General features: G+C 44.9%; 1 protein-coding gene across 2 annotated transcripts; it reads right to left on the reverse strand.

Moving 5' to 3' along the window:
• Window positions 1–1,259: 1,259 nt before the first annotated feature.
• tbcb (tubulin folding cofactor B) lies at window positions 1,260–11,122 on the reverse strand. 2 transcript variants are annotated; one of them, XM_080551321.1, is made up of 7 exons: window positions 10,962–11,122; window positions 10,199–10,325; window positions 8,931–9,074; window positions 5,611–5,707; window positions 5,116–5,307; window positions 1,571–1,643; window positions 1,260–1,411 (listed from the first exon to the last, which is right to left on the reverse strand). In XM_080551321.1, exons 2-7 carry the CDS (start codon window positions 10,316–10,318, stop codon window positions 1,297–1,299), a joined length of 741 nt encoding a protein of 246 aa, XP_080407447.1. In that variant the 5' UTR covers window positions 10,319–10,325; window positions 10,962–11,122; the 3' UTR covers window positions 1,260–1,296. The 2 variants fall into 2 exon arrangements, with proteins under 2 accessions (XP_080407447.1, XP_080407446.1); XM_080551320.1 differs by having other exon boundaries at window positions 10,199–10,328.
• Window positions 11,123–17,500: the final 6,378 nt, after the last annotated feature.

The following is a 17,500-nucleotide window of genomic DNA, read 5'->3' on the forward strand; positions in this document are numbered from 1 at the left end:
GCAGTTTAACACAATTAGAGACAGACGACAGAGAACTTCGTCCACTACATCTACATAAAGTGTAAGACCACAGGGTGTTCATATAAAATGACAAGGCATCAAAGACGTTCAGCATCGCTAATACAGGTCAGGAGTCGACTCCTCCAGCTTCACTCATCCAACATGACCACATGTAACTAACAGCACATGTAACTAACAGCACATGTAACTAACAACAGCACATGTAACTAACAGCACATGTAACTAACAGCACATGTAACTAACAGCACATGTAACTAACAGCACATGTAACTAACAGCACATGTAACTAACAGCACATGTAACTAACAGCACATGTAACTAACAGCACATGTAACTAACAGCACATGTAACTAACAGCACATGTAACTAACAGCACATGTAACTAACAGCACATGTAACTAACAGCACATGTCACTAACAACAGGTAACCTAGGTAACAGGGCACGCATACAGCGGTTAGATACAAGCACATTTGGACAGATTGCAAAAAATACAACGGAAAGATCACTTGACTTAAGATGTTTTGGACTGCCTGATCAGAATGTCAGTGTAGAATAGTAGTACAGTTGACTGGTTGGTCTTGAAGACGACACTGCTCTGACCTTCTGAAGGGAAAGTGAGAGGGAGGACCTTTTCAAAACCTTGGGTTTTTACCCAGCATGCAACATAGACTACAGTAGGTTCCATCAAGAAACTCAGCCTCTCCCCATTCACAAGGTTTTTACCTGTAGATTTCAGAAGTTTAGCAAAACATTTTGTAATTTATTCTAATTGTAAAATGTAATTTAAAATCTAATGTATTCTAACATCCGACACCACAACAGATGACATGAATGACCTCCACCCAGTGGTGTTACACAGGGATGTAGTGGTAGAGAGAAGGGCTGGGTAAACACTCGACACTGGAGAAAATGACTGATGTGAAACGCTTCTAAAAGGTGCAGAAATGCGGTTCACCATAAACGTGGTGTGAACAGCATCTACCTCCCACTCCATCAGTGACGTTAAGGGATGTCACAGAGGTGATGTCACAGAGGTGATGTCACTAAGCGGTGATGTCACAGAGGTGATGTCACAGAGGTGATGTCACAGAGGTGATGTCACTAAGCGGTGACTCTTTAAGCCCCGCCCCACACCGCCCAGACCAGCGCAAATCAAAGGATATTAAATCGCAACAACACAATGTGCCTCGTCCCTTCAGGTTTGTAATTGAACTTTAGAGCGGGGTCAAAGTTGAACCTTCCAGGCCGCTGCGTCTCGGGGTGGTGGACAGTCCTACATCTCGTCCAGCCCGTAGTCCTCCTCGGGGAAGTCCCCCACGGTGACGGAGAGCGGACGCACGAACGCCCCGTACTTGTTCTCACACTCAAAGTACCGCTTCCCGCTCACGCTGAGGAGACAAGGAGACGTCAGGTCAGTCAGGTCTAACTTAGCCAAGCCTGTCCTGGGTTAGGGTTAGTTAACCAGGGTTAGGGTTAGTTAACCAGGGTTAGGGTTAGTTAACCAGGGTTAGGGTTAATTAACCAGGGTTGGGGTTAGTTAGACTCACATTCCGTCATGTTTCCCCAGAGGTTCGTCGTACTTCACCCCCACCCAGTGGCCGGGCTTGAAGTCTGTCGTACCTGCAGTCAGAGAGGAACACAACAGTGTTACCATGTTCCTCAGTGAATTCAGCGGATTTAATAAGATTTTTTGCTAATTTTGAGGTGAATAAATGAGAGTGGGGTTTTGATAATGCCAAATCTTGTACTGATAGTCTGGAGGCCTTAGTCAGTCTGTCAGTCAGTCTGTTAGTCTGTCTGTTAGTCAGTCTGTTAGTCAGTCTGTTAGTCAGTCTGTTAGTCTGTTAGTCAGTCTGTTAGTCAGTCTGTTAGTCAGTCTGTTAGTCAGTCTGTTAGTCAGTCTGTTAGTCAGTCTGTCAGTCTGTCTGTTAGTCTGTCTGTTAGTCAGTCTGTTAGTCAGTCTGTTAGTCAGTCTGTCAGTCAGTCTGTTAGTCAGTCTGTTAGTCAGTCTGTTAGTCAGTCTGTCAGTCAGTCTGTTAGTCAGTCTGTTAGTCAGTCTGTTAGTCAGTCTGTTAGTCAGTCTGTCAGTCAGTCTGTCAGTCAGTCTGTTAGTCAGTCTGTCAGTCAGTCTGTCAGTCAGTCTGTCAGTCAGTCTGTTAGTCAGTCTGTTAGTCAGTCTGTCAGTCAGTCTGTTAGTCAGTCTGTCAGTCAGTCTGTCAGTCAGTCTGTCAGTCAGTCTGTTAGTCAGTCTGTTAGTCAGTCTGTTAGTCAGTCTGTTAGTCAGTCTGTCAGTCAGTCTGTTAGTCAGTCTGTTAGTCAGTCTGTTAGTCAGTCTGTTAGTCAGTCTGTTAGTCAGTCTGTCAGTCAGTCTGTTAGTCAGTCTGTTAGTCAGTCTGTCAGTCAGTCTGTCAGTCAGTCTGTTAGTCAGTCTGTCAGTCAGTCTGTTAGTCAGTCTGTCAGTCAGTCTGTCAGTCAGTCTGTTAGTCAGTCTGTTAGTCAGTCTGTCAGTCAGTCTGTTAGTCAGTCTGTTAGTCAGTCTGTCAGTCAGTCTGTTAGTCAGTCTGTTAGTCAGTCTGTTAGTCAGTCTGTCAGTCAGTCTGTTAGTCAGTCTGTCAGTCAGTCTGTTAGTCAGTCTGTTAGTCTGTTAGTCAGTCTGTCAGTCAGTCTGTTAGTCAGTCTGTTAGTCAGTCTGTCAGTCAGTCTGTTAGTCTGTCTGTTAGTCAGTCTGTCAGTCAGTCTGTTAGTCTGTCTGTTAGTCTGTTAGTCAGTCTGTTAGTCAGTCTGTCAGTTAGTCAGTCAGTCTGTTAGTCAGTCTGTTAGTCAGTCTGTCAGTCAGTCTGTCAGTCAGTCTGTTAGTCAGTCTGTCAGTCAGTTAGTCAGTCTGTCAGTCAGTCTGTCAGTCAGTCTGTTAGTCAGTCTGTCAGTCAGTCTGTTAGTCAGTCTGTTAGTCAGTCTGTCAGTCAGTCTGTTAGTCAGTCTGTTAGTCAGTCTGTCAGTCAGTCTGTTAGTCAGTCTGTCAGTCAGTCTGTTAGTCAGTCTGTCAGTCAGTCTGTCAGTCAGTCTGTTAGTCAGTCTGTTAGTCAGTCTGTTAGTCAGTCTGTTAGTCAGTCTGTTAGTCAGTCTGTCAGTCAGTCTGTTAGTCAGTCTGTCAGTCAGTCTGTTAGTCAGTCTGTCAGTCAGTCTGTTAGTCAGTCTGTTAGTCTGTTAGTCAGTCTGTCAGTCAGTCTGTTAGTCAGTCTGTTAGTCAGTCTGTCAGTCAGTCTGTTAGTCTGTCTGTTAGTCAGTCTGTTAGTCAGTCTGTCAGTCAGTCTGTTAGATAGTCTGTTAGTCTGTTAGTCAGTCTGTTAGTCAGTCTGTTAGTCAGTCTGTTAGTCTGTCAGTCAGTCTGTCTGTTAGTCTGTCTGTCAGTCAGTCTGTCAGTCAGTCTGTTAGTCAGTCTGTTAGTCTGTCTGTTAGTCTGTTAGTCAGTCTGTTAGTCAGTCTGTTAGTCAGTCTGTTAGTCTGTCTGTTAGTCTGTCTGTTAGTCAGTCTGTCAGTCAGTCTGTTAGTCAGTCTGTCTGTTAGTCTGTTAGTCAGTCTGTTAGTCAGTCTGTTAGTCAGTCTGTTAGTCAGTCTGTTAGTCAGTCTGTTAGTCAGTCTGTTAGTCAGTCTGTTAGTCAGTCTGTTAGTCAGTCTGTTAGTCAGTCTGTTAGTCTGTCTGTTAGTCTGTTAGTCAGTCTGTCAGTCAGTCTGTTAGTCAGTCTGTTAGTCAGTCTGTTAGTCAGTCTGTCAGTCAGTCTGTTAGTCAGTCTGTTAGTCAGTCTGTTAGTCAGTCTGTCAGTCAGTCTGTTAGTCAGTCAGTCTGTCTGTTAGTCAGTCTGTTAGTCAGTCTGTTAGTCAGTCTGTTAGTCAGTCTGTTAGTCTGTCTGTTAGTCTGTCTGTTAGTCAGTCTGTTAGTCAGTCTGTCAGTCAGTCTGTTAGTCAGTCAGTCTGTTAGTCAGTCTGTCAGTCAGTCTGTTAGTCAGTCTGTTAGTATGTCTGTTAGTCAGTCTGTTAGTCAGTCTGTTAGTCTGTCAGTCAGTCTGTCAGTCAGTCTGTTAGTCAGTCTGTTAGTCAGTCTGTCAGTCAGTCTGTTAGTCAGTCTGTCAGTCAGTCTGTTAGTCAGTCTGTCAGTCAGTCTGTTAGTCAGTCTGTTAGTCTGTTAGTCAGTCTGTCAGTCAGTCTGTTAGTCAGTCTGTTAGTCAGTCTGTCAGTCAGTCTGTTAGTCTGTCTGTTAGTCAGTCTGTCAGTCAGTCTGTTAGATAGTCTGTTAGTCTGTTAGTCAGTCTGTTAGTCAGTCTGTTAGTCAGTCTGTTAGTCTGTCAGTCAGTCTGTCTGTTAGTCTGTCTGTCAGTCAGTCTGTTAGTCAGTCTGTTAGTCTGTCTGTTAGTCTGTTAGTCAGTCTGTTAGTCAGTCTGTTAGTCAGTCTGTTAGTCAGTCTGTTAGTCTGTCTGTTAGTCTGTCTGTTAGTCTGTCTGTTAGTCTGTTAGTCAGTCTGTTAGTCAGTCTGTTAGTCAGTCTGTTAGTCAGTCTGTTAGTCTGTCTGTTAGTCTGTCTGTTAGTCTGTCTGTCAGTCAGTCTGTCAGTCAGTCTGTCAGTCAGTCTGTTAGTCAGTCTGTCAGTCAGTCTGTTAGTCTGTCTGTTAGTCAGTCTGTCAGTCAGTCTGTTAGTCAGTCTGTTAGTCTGTCTGTTAGTCAGTCTGTTAGTCTGTCTGTTAGTCTGTCTGTCAGTCAGTCTGTCAGTCAGTCTGTCAGTCAGTCTGTTAGTCAGTCTGTCAGTCAGTCTGTTAGTCAGTCTGTTAGTCAGTCTGTCAGTCTGTTAGTCAGTCTGTCAGTCAGTCTGTTAGTCAGTCTGTTAGTCAGTCTGTTAGTCTGTCTGTTAGTCTGTCTGTTAGTCAGTCTGTTAGTCAGTCTGTCAGTCAGTCTGTCAGTCAGTCTGGAGCCTCAGTCAGACTGCAGCCTCAGTCAGGCACTGTTACAACAGTTCATACGAGGTGAAGGGTTAGGGTTAGGTAGCACAGAGCAGCACAGTGTGACATCATACGTGTGACATCACAAGCCTGAGTCTCACTCACCAACATACATGACTGTGCCAATCCTTGTGGCTTGCCCGACAACCAACACTTGGCAACGGTTGCCGACAGCGATGGAGGCAGCAGCGGCCGTCTCCTCGGCCTCCCGGGCAGCTAGCTCCTCCCCCTTCCTGGCTGCCTTCTCCTCGTTGAACCGGCCGACTCTCTGCTTCTTCATGATGGACCTCACTGAGTCTGGGGGGGGGGGGGGGGGAGGAGAGGTGCAATATATATGTTTTTGGTTTTATGCTTTTTAAGTGTTAGGTTTGAGGGTTAGGGTTATGAATGAATGAATGGTCTTTATTGTCATTGCTATAGTACAGGTACCAAACAACAAAATTTAGGAGGGGTGGCTCCCCTGGTGCTAGGAAAGAAAAAAAAAACAACAAAAAAACAAGAAGGGAAGGAGCTGGTTTACATAAACAAAGGCTATGTACACTATCCACTGTACTATACTGTACAGATAGACGACTAGGGTTAGGGGCGTTAGCTGCGTACCTGTTCTCTTGTCGTAGGCGTCGTCAGCGATCTCAAACTTCTCCACCTTGGACACGTCGCTGAACTCCCCGCTGGACGCCCCGCTGCGATCTGTCACCTGCACACAGACACCTGGTCACTAACTAACCCTAACCCCTCACCTGCACACAGACACCTGGTCACTAACTAACCCTAAATAGGGATGCACGATATGCATTTTTTTCCAACCGATACCGATACCGATGTTTACTTGCTTCTCGTGGCCGATAACCGATATGAGAACCGATATAATTTCACAGTTGATAACCTGTAGTTCATGCACACCTGAAGGTAAGAAAGGCTATGTAGTGAGCAAAGATTGATGATTTAATATTCCATAGTGATCTCACCAAATCTAACTTACATCACTAATGTTAACACAACAAAGAGAACACTTCTGACTCTTCAAATGTTCATTTATTATTTCCTCTAACAAACAGAATCTGTTATAGACAGTGCACAATGCTTTTTTTAGCCAAGATCTGGCCTCCTTTTATGAAAACAAAAAAGGCTCACCTAAGAGTAATTAGATCAAAAAAGTGTCAAAAATAAAGTGCATCAGTCAATACAAAAATAAAGACTTTTATAGAACCAAAAGTTTTATAGAACTTTTACAGAAACTAGGGCCAAATGGCTGCTTAGTCTGCAGATAAACAGAATGACACAAGGCACATAGTGGGCTACACTAGTATGCTTAATAAAGCAACTGAAAAGGGCTGGGCTATGCTACTTTTAGTGCATGAGGATGAGGTAGGTTGTGATAAAACTAATCTGGCTTACGCTAGTATCGATCAGACTATGGATGTGTGTGGCGACTGTATCATACAGAGCAGGCAGGCACACGTCTGCAAAATAGCGGCGGCTTGGGAGTGTATACCGGGGCTCTAAATGTGAAATTAGCTGCGAAATCCTTTATCTTCTACTACAGAGAAAGGCTGGTCGTCGAGGGCCATAAACTCCATTATTTTTTCATTGATTGCTTGAGCCTTTGAGCTGTCTCGAGTAAACTTCCTGCAGTTTTCAAATGCGTGTTCAATAGGCACCGCGGCTAGGCTACCTTCTGCTACGAGTGTTGATATTCCTTCCATACAGCGTGCTTGCAATGGTGAATCTTCAGGTGACTTATGAGATTAGTTGTGTTATAACTCGTAGACCTTTGCCCTCCTCTCCGAACTTTTGTCGAACATGTGCTGCAAATTGCAAACGCACTATCTGCCTCAGAAAATGTTTCGCTCTCGTCTATACACTGCGTGGATGTACGCAGGCGCAGCATCATGAGCGCGGAAACCGGAAGCAGAAATATTTCCGGTTTCATATTATCGGCTCTATATCGGCTAAAATTTTATAAAACCGATAAATATTTAATAACATTAATTTCCCATTTCTGTCGGAAATTAATTTCTGTCGGTGATTGTTGAGAAGTACAAGTCAGGGTTGGGTTATTAAAAAATTGCTTTAGCAGTATGCTTGGGGTTGTTGTCCTGCTGGAAGGTGAACCTCCATCCTAGTCTCAAATCACTTACAGACTGGTACAGGTTTTGCTCAAGAATATCCCTGTATTAAGCACCATCCATCTTTCCCTCGACTCGGACCAGTTTCCCAGTCCCTGTTGCTGAAAAACAGCCCCACAGCATGATGCTGCCACCACCATGTTTCACTGTGGGGATGGTGTTCTTGGGGTGATGGGATGTGTTGGGTGTGCGCCAGACATAGCGTTTTCCTTGATGGCCAAAAAGTTACATTTTAGTCTCATCTGACCAGAGCACCTTCCTCCATACATTTTGGGAGTCTCCGACATGCCTTTTTGCAAACTCAAAACGTGCCTTCTTATTTTTAGCTGAAAGTAATGGCTTTCTTCTGGCCACTCTTCGATAAAGCCCAGCTCTATGGAGTGTACGGCTAATTGTGGTCCTATGGACAGATACTCCAGTCTCTGCTGTGGAACTCTGCAGCTCCTCCAGGGTTACCTTTGGTCTCTGTGCTGCCTCTCTGATTAATGCCCTCCTTGCCCCGTCCGTGAGTTTTGGTGGGCGGCCCTCTCTTGGCAGGTGTGTTGTGGTGCCATGTTCTTTCCATTTGATTATGATGGATTTGATGGTGCTCCTGGGGATCATCAAAGATTTGGATATTTTTTTATAACCCAACCCTGACTTGTACTTCTCAACAACTTTGTCTCGGACTTGTTTGGAGTTCCTTGGTCTTCATGGCAGTGTTTGGTTGGTGGTGCCTCTTGCTTAGGTGTTGCAGCCTCTGGGGCCTTTCAGAAAAGGTGTGTATATACTGACAGATCATGTGACACTTAGATTGCATACAAGTGGACTTCATTTCACTAATTATGTGACTTCTGAAGGTTAACTGGTTGCACCAGAAGTTTTTAGGGGCTTCATAACAAAGGGGGTGAATACATATACACATGTCAATTTTCAGTTCTTTCTTTTATAAAATTCATTTTTTATATATATATTTCTCATTTCATTTAAAAACTAACACTATTTTGTGCAGATTCATCAAATAAAATTCTGATTAAAAAAATGTTTAAATTACAGGTTGTAATGTAATAAAATAGGTAAAAAGCCAAGGGGGGTGAATACTTTTGCAAGGCACTGTACGTGTGTATATATATCTACATGGTAGAACATACGTGTGTATATATATCTACATGATAGAACATACGTGTATATACTGTACATGGTAGAACATACGTGTATTCTGCAGTCGTCGTCTACGGGGTAGGACCCCAACAGGTACATACGTGTATCCTGCAGTCGTCGTCTACGGGGTAGGACCCCAACAGGTACATACGTGTATCCTGCAGTCGTCGTCTACGGGGTAGGACCCCAGCAGGTACATACGTGTATTCTGCAGTCGTCGTCTACGGGGTAGGACCCCAGCAGGTACATACGTGTATTCTGCAGTCGTCGTCTACGGGATAGGACCCCAGCAGGTACATACGTGTATTCTGCAGTCGTCGTCTACGGGGTAGGACCCCAGCAGGTACATACGTGTATTCTGCAGTCGTCGTCTACGGGGTAGGACCCCAGCAGGTACATACGTGTATTCTGCAGTCGCCGTCTACGGGGTAGGACCCCAACAGGTACATACGTGTATTCTGCAGTCGTCGTCTACGGGGTAGGACCCCAGCAGGTACGTACGTGTATTCTGCAGTCGTCGTCTACGGGGTAGGACCCCAACAGGTACATACGTGTATTCTGCAGTCGTCGTCTACGGGGTAGGACCCCAGCAGGTACGTACGTGTATTCTGCAGTCGTCGTCTACGGGGTAGGACCCCAACAGGTACGTACGTGTATTCTGCAGTCGTCGTCTACGGGGTAGGACCCCAGCAGGGCGTTGTTGTCGTCGAGGCTCTGCAGCAGCTGGTCAGAGGAGCTGTACAGCTGCAGGTCCATGAGGGAGGCGGGGGTCCCGACCACCATCTCCAGCTTAGCCTGGGGAGAGAGAGACAGGTAAGGCTCTGAGGAGAGACAGACAGCAACCTTAACCTCTGAGAGGGTGATCAAACCAACCTTAACCTCTGAGAGGGTGATCAAACCAACCTTAAAGTCTGAGAGGGTGATCAAACCAACCTTAACCTCTGAGAGGGTGATCAAACCAACCTTAACCTCTGAGAGGGTGATCAAACCAACCTTAAAGTCTGAGATGGTGATCAAACCAACCTTAACCTCTGAGAGGGTGATCAAACCCACCTTAACCTCTGATGGTGATCAAACCAACCTTAAAGTCTGAGAGGGTGATCAAACCAACCTTAACCTCTGAGAGGGTGATCAAACCAACCTTAACCTCTGAGAGGGTGATCAAACCAACCTTAAAGTCTGAGAGGGTGATCAAACCAACCTTAAAGTCTGAGAGGGTGATCAAACCAACCTTAACCTCTGAGAGGGTGATCAAACCAACCTTAACCTCTGAGAGGGTGATCAAACCAACCTTAAAGTCTGAGAGGGTGATCAAACCAACCTTAACCTCTGAGATGGTGATCAAACCAACCTTAACCTCTGAGATGGTGATCAAACCAACCTTAACCTCTGAGATGGTGATCAAACCAACCTTAAAGTCTGAGATGGTGATCAAACCAACCTTAACCTCTGAGAGGGTGATCAAACCAACCTTAAAGTCTGAGATGGTGATCAAACCAACCTTAACCTCTGAGAGGGTGATCAAACCAACCTTAACCTCTGAGAGGGTGATCAAACCAACCTTAACCTCTGAGAGGGTGATCAAACCAACCTTAACCTCTGAGAGGGTGATCAAACCAACCTTAAAGTCTGAGATGGTGATCAAACCAACCTTAACCTCTGAGAGGGTGATCAAACCCACCTTAACCTCTGATGGTGATCAAACCAACCTTAACCTCTGAGAGGGTGATCAAACCCACCTTAACCTCTGAGAGGGTGATCAAACCAACCTTAAAGTCTGAGATGGTGATCAAACCAACCTTAACCTCTGAGAGGGTGATCAAACCAACCTTAACCTCTGAGAGGGTGATCAAACCAACCTTAACCTCTGAGAGGGTGATCAAACCAACCTTAACCTCTGAGAGGGTGATCAAACCAACCTTAAAGTCTGAGATGGTGATTCCTCTGTTGAAGCGCCGGTTGGTCTCGAAGGAGCTGATGGTGCTGGTCAGCCGCACCGCGACCGTTGGGTTGGTTACGACCGTCACACCGCCGTCCATCTTCAAGCTTCTGGACAAATAAACACAAGAAGACACGTTATAATAGTTACTACACAAGAAGACACGTTATAATAGTTACTACACAAGAAGACACGTTATAATAGTTACTACACAAGAAGACACGTTATAATAGTGAGACATAGCAGATAGACTTCCCCCGCCCAGAGTCTAGCCAGCAGCAGAAGCAGGTAGCAGGCTAGCCACACACAGACACACACACACACAGCCACACACACAGACACACACACACAGCCACACACAGACACACACACACACACAGCCACACACACAGACACACACACACAGACACACACAGCCACACACACACACACAGCCACACACACAGACACACACACAGACACACACACACAGACACACACAGCCACACACAGACAGAAAGTGAAAATGTTTCACCTTTATTGTTTTGCTTATTTCGCCAATTCGATTCCTTAAATATTTCACATTTATGATTCATTCTCGAGCAAACACAGACAGGCTAGCAGGCTAGCAGGCTAGCAGGCTAGCCACACACAGACACACACTGGCCCGGGTGGGGCAGCTAAGCTAAGGTAGCTAAGCTAACGTGCTACTATGTTACAGTGTAGACAGGAAGCTCGCGGCTAACGGTCACTTAGCAACTCACCTCTTCTGTCTTCTGTAGAGGAGCTGGACGTGTTGGTTCACTGACAGATGTTCAACTAGATGGGTTAGATAGAGATAGATGGTAGGGGTTATATTATATTATATATATTCGGGTTATGAGCAGTAATCTCTGCAGGGTGACTCTGCTGTTGTTCAGTTCTGGAAGCTTCTTCCTGTCGTCATGTTAGACTCCGCCCACCTACCACGTGTTAGGCTCCGCCCACCTACCACGTGTTAGGCTCCGCCCACAAAACTCGTCATGTTAGGCTCCGCCCACCTACCTCGTCATGTTAGGCTCCGCCCACCTCCATCGTGTTTATGTAAATGAGGATTTATTCTAAATAAAAGCCACGTATTATATTTGACTTCTCTGGAAATAAAACATTGAATCCTCTCTGTTTTTATTTATATAGCGCTTTTCCTGCAAACGTTGCAGCATAAAGTGCTCCAATCATCATTTAATCATTTAGTCATTTAAAGGCAATATTAAAAAGATGGGTTTTTAGTCTTGACTTGAACATATGTGCTGAGGTTGCATCCCTAATGTAAACTGGCAGTGAGACACAATCTGGAGCATAAAATGAGAATGCAACCTCACCAAATCTCTTCTTTTGTACATGTGGTACACAGAGAAAACCAGCGTCAGAAGACCTGAGAGCTCTATTGCAACTATTGTACAACACACGCTGCCTCAGGAAGGCCTCCAAGATCTCCAGAGACCCATCCCACCCTGGGTACGAACACTTTGCCCGGCTGCCCTCGAAAAGGCGGTACAGGACCATGGCCGCAAGGACAAACAGACTGAAGCTCAGCTTCTACCCCAGGGCCATCCAGGCCCTGAACACAGCAAAGACCTAGGTTCTGGGCCCTGGACAGTCTGGACGGATTGATGGCAGCTGCTAGATTGAAAAAATCAGGTGTAGTGCTGAGGCACAAATGTGTACATTTCAAGCCTGCAAACTGCGACACTTTAAATGAATGTGCAATAACACTATGTGCAATATGACAACCCTAGTCGTTTTATCTGTACAGTATAGTATAGTGGATAGTGTACATAGCCTTTATTTATGTAAACCAGCTCCTTTCCCTTCTTGTTTTGTTTTTGTTTTTTTTTCTTTCCTAGCACCAGGGGAGCCACCCCTCCCAAATTTCGTTGTTTGGTACCTGTACTATAGCAATGACAATAAAGACCATTCATTCATTCATATTGGGCTGATATGCTAGCAGAAGACCTGAGAGCTCTATTGGGCTGATATGCTAGCAGAAGACCTGAGAGCTCTATTGGGCTGATATGCTAGCAGAAGACCTGAGAGCTCTATTGGGCTGATATGCTAGCAGAAGACCTGAGAGCTCTATTGGGCTGATATGCTAGCAGAAGACCTGAGAGCTCTATTGGGCTGGTATGCTAGCAGAAGACCTGAGAGCTCTATTGGGCTGATATGCTAGCAAAAGATCTTTCAGATATTCTGGTGCTATGCCAGTGAGAGCTTTATAAACAAGCAGAAGGATCTTGAAATCTATTCTGAACTTAACAGGAAGCCAGTGTAGAGTTTCTAAAATAGGAGTTATATGAGCTCGTCTGCTTGTTTTGGTTAAAACTCTCACTGCTGCATTTTGGACTAATTGCAGCTTTCTTCGGAAGACCAGAAAGGAGACTGTTACAATAGTCCAAATGTGTAATAACAAAAGCATGCATTAACACTTCTGCATCAGTTTGCCAGAGAAAATGTCTAACTTTTGCAATATTCCGTAGATGATAAAAAGCATTTCTAGTGATATATTTGATGTGAGACTCAAAGCTTAAGTCAGAATCTATAATCACACCTAGATTCTTAGCTTCATGTTTGCAGTTTGAAAGCAAGGTTCCCATCATATTCGACAATTTGTCTTTTTGTGGTTTTGGCCCAATGACAAGAATCTCAGTTTTGTCCTGATTTAGTTATATCTCAGAGACAATTCTCCAGCGAGCTGAGTGCATGTGAATTATCAGGCAATACTGATATGTACAGCTGAGTATCATCAGCATCACTATGAAAATGTACACCATGTTTTCTGATGATTCCACCTAATGGGATCATGTACAGGGAGAAGAGCAAGGGACCCAGAATAGACCCCTGAGGGACCCCACATGTGATCCCCACAACATCAGAAACAGAGTCTCCCAGGACAACAGAGAAATGCCTACCAGCTAGATAAGATTTAAACCACTCTAATACAAGTCCTGAGAGACCAACACAGTTCTCTAAACAATGTATTAGAATAGTGTGATCCACTGTATCAAAAGCAGCACTCAAATCTAACAAGACAAGAACTGCTACACCACCAGCATCTATGATAAGTCTGAGATCATTTACAACCTTTACTAATGCAGTCTCAGTACTGTGGTTAGAACAAAAACCTGATTGAAACTTCTCAAATAAAATGTTTTTGCTAAGAAAACCCATAATATATTCATAATATCTGCAATCCTTCTAATATCCTAATTACCCTTACCTCATCTCTAGTAGCAGTATCTACTCTGCAACACTGGAATGTGGTTAGTCAGGTGAGTTTGTGCTGATTCAGTGCAAGAATGGTCAAATAGAATGAATCAAATGAATCAAATAGGATGAATCAAATGAATTTGCAAGAACGTGGGTTTGCTGTTGATGTTCAAACTGAGTTGACTGACAGGTCGTAGCAGCTACCAGCAGAGCCCTGACCCTAACCCTGACCCTGACCCTGACCCTGCCCCTGCCCCTGCCCCTGCCCCTGCCCCTGACCCTGACCCTGCCTACCAGAGATCAGGAGAATGAGGGTTGAAGGGGGGGGAGACGCAGCTGTCAGTAGAGCTGTTTACCCACAGGACTGGAGACGGTGAATCACCAGACACAACTACCTGGGGTTAGGGAGGGGCTGCACCCCCCCCCGCCCCCCCACCAAGGGAGACGTTTACATTCCTGTTAGAGTTGAGATGGAGGTGTTGGGTCTTGCCTCATCACACCTTGTCTGTCTGCATGTCCAGGTGTACGTGATGTTGATCACATACGGCCACAGCTCTCTCTCTCTCATTCTCTCTCTCTCTCTCTCTCCCCCCCTCTCTCTCTCTCTCTCTCTCTCTCTCATTCTCTCTCTCTCTCTGTCTCTGTCTCTCTCTCTCTCTCTGTCTCTCTCTTTCTCTCTGTCTCTCTCTCTCTCTCTCTCTCTCTCTCTCTCTCTCTCTCTCTCTCTCTCTCTCTCTCTCTCCCTAATTCATGAAGAGCAAAAATCACTCAGGGGCTTAGTAGTAGCACATTTTACAACGACAAAACAGCCGTCCAAAGTGCTTAACAGAAAACACTAGTAAAAGAGAAACAACAGATAAAAATACACTAAAACAAGATGCTGCAATACAGAATACAACAGGTGCAGAAATAAAAGCGCAGAAAAGTGCAGTTGTCGGGAGGCAGGCTCACCTCAGGTCAAAGGTCAGGGAGAAGAGGTACGTCTTAGCTAAGGTTTTAAAAACCTCGACGCTCTGGGCAGATCTGACGTGGAGGGGGAGGCTAGTAAAGATAACTACCAACATATATGATTTGAATCTACGATACTTACAAAGTTTATATACTTACATGAATATTACAATGAGTTTATATACTTACATGAATATTTATACAATACGTTTATATACTTACATGAATATTACAATGAGTTTATATACTTACATGAATATACAATAAGTTTATAAACTTACATGAATATTTCTAGTACGGTACTTTAATTTGTTCCACAAACAGTTAGTTTTAGTACATGCATCTACTAATAAGACATTTACTTACATTTATACGTTAGCTTATCTGAAACTCTCCTGGGGGCCGTTCCACTAAAGGTGGATCAGTATATCGGCGATTGAAATAAATCAGGCGATCAGGCAACTCGGGATTGGAATTCAAGCCTCAGGTGATTCCTCGAACGAGGATCAGGCTTGTGTCATCAGTGTTCACAGAAGACAGGCTTACAAATCTTCGATATGGGCGCGTGCACGCAGACATAAAGAGCCCCGAAGAGTCGATCTGTCGAAGTGAAGATACTCCACTCTGCAGGGGTTCTACATTTGCGCAGCATTCAGAATTATTGATCTTTATGAAGACGGAAAAATAAGATGTAAAATAGTGCAATACTGCCGCAATTAACAAGGCGAGGGAAATGGTTTGGCAAGAAATTGCTGACCGATTAAATGCGTAGGTCATACTAGCCCCAGTTATTGTTATATGTTCATATTTTAATAAATGAATATTACTACTGTGGTGATATCAGCAGCAGGCTACAAACCGTCATATCGCCACAATGGCCTAGTGGTATCGACCACTGCCATGGTGTTTATTCGTCATTTTTAAGACGGTGGTTCGAATCCCTCTTCGGACACACTTTTTACTGCATTTCGTTGTCTGAATCTAATCTAAAATCTCATCTAAAAAAGTATGTAGGCTATAAAATTATGGTGCAGGCTAATTTACAAGAACTGACACGATTACAATGGTGTTTGAAGCCTTTGCATGAAATCTTCGGTTAAATGTAAAAAAAAAATAATAATCACTTAGTCAAGTCTCGAACACGCAAACTTTGGAACTCTAGTTGGCTGCCTTAACCACTGCGCCAGCCAGATCGCTGTGATGACAGCAATGCAAGTTGAGACAATTACTTCTTTTTTTCACACTCTTTTATTTATTGATCTATCGATCTATCTATCACACTTTCAAAATATCAAGTTATCTATCACACAATCAAACTATCTATTGATCGATCACACTTTCAAAATATCAAATTATCTATCTATCACACAGTCAACCTATCCATCTATCTATCTCGTGTGAAGTGGGAACTAATATATCCTAAAAGAGGAACTGTCGTTTGGGATGTAGTTTCCGCCTGTGAGCCTTTTTTGACGCACGTCTTATTTTAGCCAGTGTTTTAGCCTGGTCGCGACCAGGCTAATTATATCCGACTCAGAAGGAGCTCAACCAAGCAGCGAATTATTTGAGCCACATTGATGGAACCAAACGCAAGCTAACATTATCGCCGATTAGAACTTTATCGAGGCTTAGAAGATAATCTCGCATAGTGGAACGGGGCCCTGGCCTGTACAGGTTCTGTTACACAAAACAACTAAACACATGAACATGAGCTCAGATGAACATGAGCTCTCCACCTGGAGAGGGGAAACAGCTACGCGAGACTGCTCTTTGTGGACTTCAGCTCTGCCTTCAACACCATCCTTCCAGACAGGCTAGTGACCAAACTACTAGACCTGGGACCAGCACACTCTATCTGTGCATGGATCAAGGACTTCCTGTCCGACCGCCCCCAGAGGGTGCGGGTGGGCTCCCACACCTCCACAGCCCTCAGACTCAGCACTGGGTCCCCCCAGGGCTGCGTGCTAAGCCCCATCCTCTACAACCTCTACACCTACGACTTCACCCCCGTCCACCCCAGCAACTCCATCGTAAAGTTTGCAGACGACACCACCGTGGTGGGCTGCATCTCGGGGGGGGACGAGGCGGCGTACAGGGATGAGGTAGAGCAGCTGAGCAAGCTGTGCAAGGTTAACAACCTGCTGCTGAACCAGTCAAAGACCCAGGAAATCATCGTGGACTTCAGGAGGAAAAAATCTGAGGTCCAGCCCCTGCTCATCGACGGAGGGAGCGTGGAGAGAGTCTCAACCCTCCGATTCCTGGGGGTGCACATACAGGATGACCTGTCCTGGAAGAACAACACAGCAGCCATCATCAAGAAGGCACAACAGCGGCTCTTCTTCCTGAGAGTCCTCAGGAAAGACCACATCGGACAGGAGATACTTGTGACCTTCTACCGCTGCACCACATAATCACCATCTGCCCCTTATATAGACCACCCTCAGAAGCCAGCCTCTTCGACCTAGAACCAGAGATGCGGGCATGGCTACGCGACACCGAGTTGGACCTCTGACGTTACACGAAAGAAGAAGAAGTGGAGAGCATCCTCACCTACTGCATCTGCGTGTGGTTCTCCAGCTGCACAGCCGCAGAGAGGAATGCGCTACAGAGAGTCGTGAGAACGGCCGAGAAGATTGAAGACTGAAGCTCAGCTTCTACCCCAGGGCCATCCAGGCCCTGAACACAGCAAAGACCTAGGTTCTGGGCCCTGGACAGTCTGGACGGATTGATGGCAGCTGCTGGATTGAAAATCAGGTGTAGTGCTGAGGCACAAACATGTACATTTCAAGCCTGCAAACTGCGACACTTTAAATGAATGTGCAATAACACTATGTGCAATATGACAACCCTAGGGTACATAAGGTTGCAGAGAATAGGAAATGTTAGAATAGGTATAGCATAGCATAGAGTACAGCACAGTGTTTTATTTGTACAGTATAGTATAGTGGATAGTGTACATAGCCTTTATTTATGTAAACCAGCTCCTTTCCCTTCTTGTTTTTTTAGTTTTTTTTTCCGTTCCTAGCACCAGGGGAGCCACCCCTCCCAAATGTCGTTGTTTGGTACCTGTACTATATCAATGACAATAAATACCATTCATTCATTCATT

This window comes from Nansenia antarctica (assembly GCF_963989245.1).
Source record: "Nansenia antarctica genome assembly, contig: SCAFFOLD_150, whole genome shotgun sequence".
NCBI lineage: Eukaryota > Metazoa > Chordata > Actinopteri > Argentiniformes > Microstomatidae > Nansenia > Nansenia antarctica.

Excerpts from the sequence above, each read along its gene's own strand:
- tbcb (XM_080551321.1), bottom strand. The coding sequence starts at position 10,318 with ATGGACGGCGGTGTGACGGTCGTAACCAACCCAACGGTCGCGGTGCGG. Across the intron at positions 5,708-8,930 it reads ACGACGACTGCAGAATACAC|GTGACAGATCGCAGCGGGGC; the intron begins GTACGTACCTGT and ends GTCTGTGTGCAG. Across the intron at positions 1,644-5,115 it reads TGGCACAGTCATGTATGTTG|GTACGACAGACTTCAAGCCC; the intron begins GTGAGTGAGACT and ends CTCTGACTGCAG.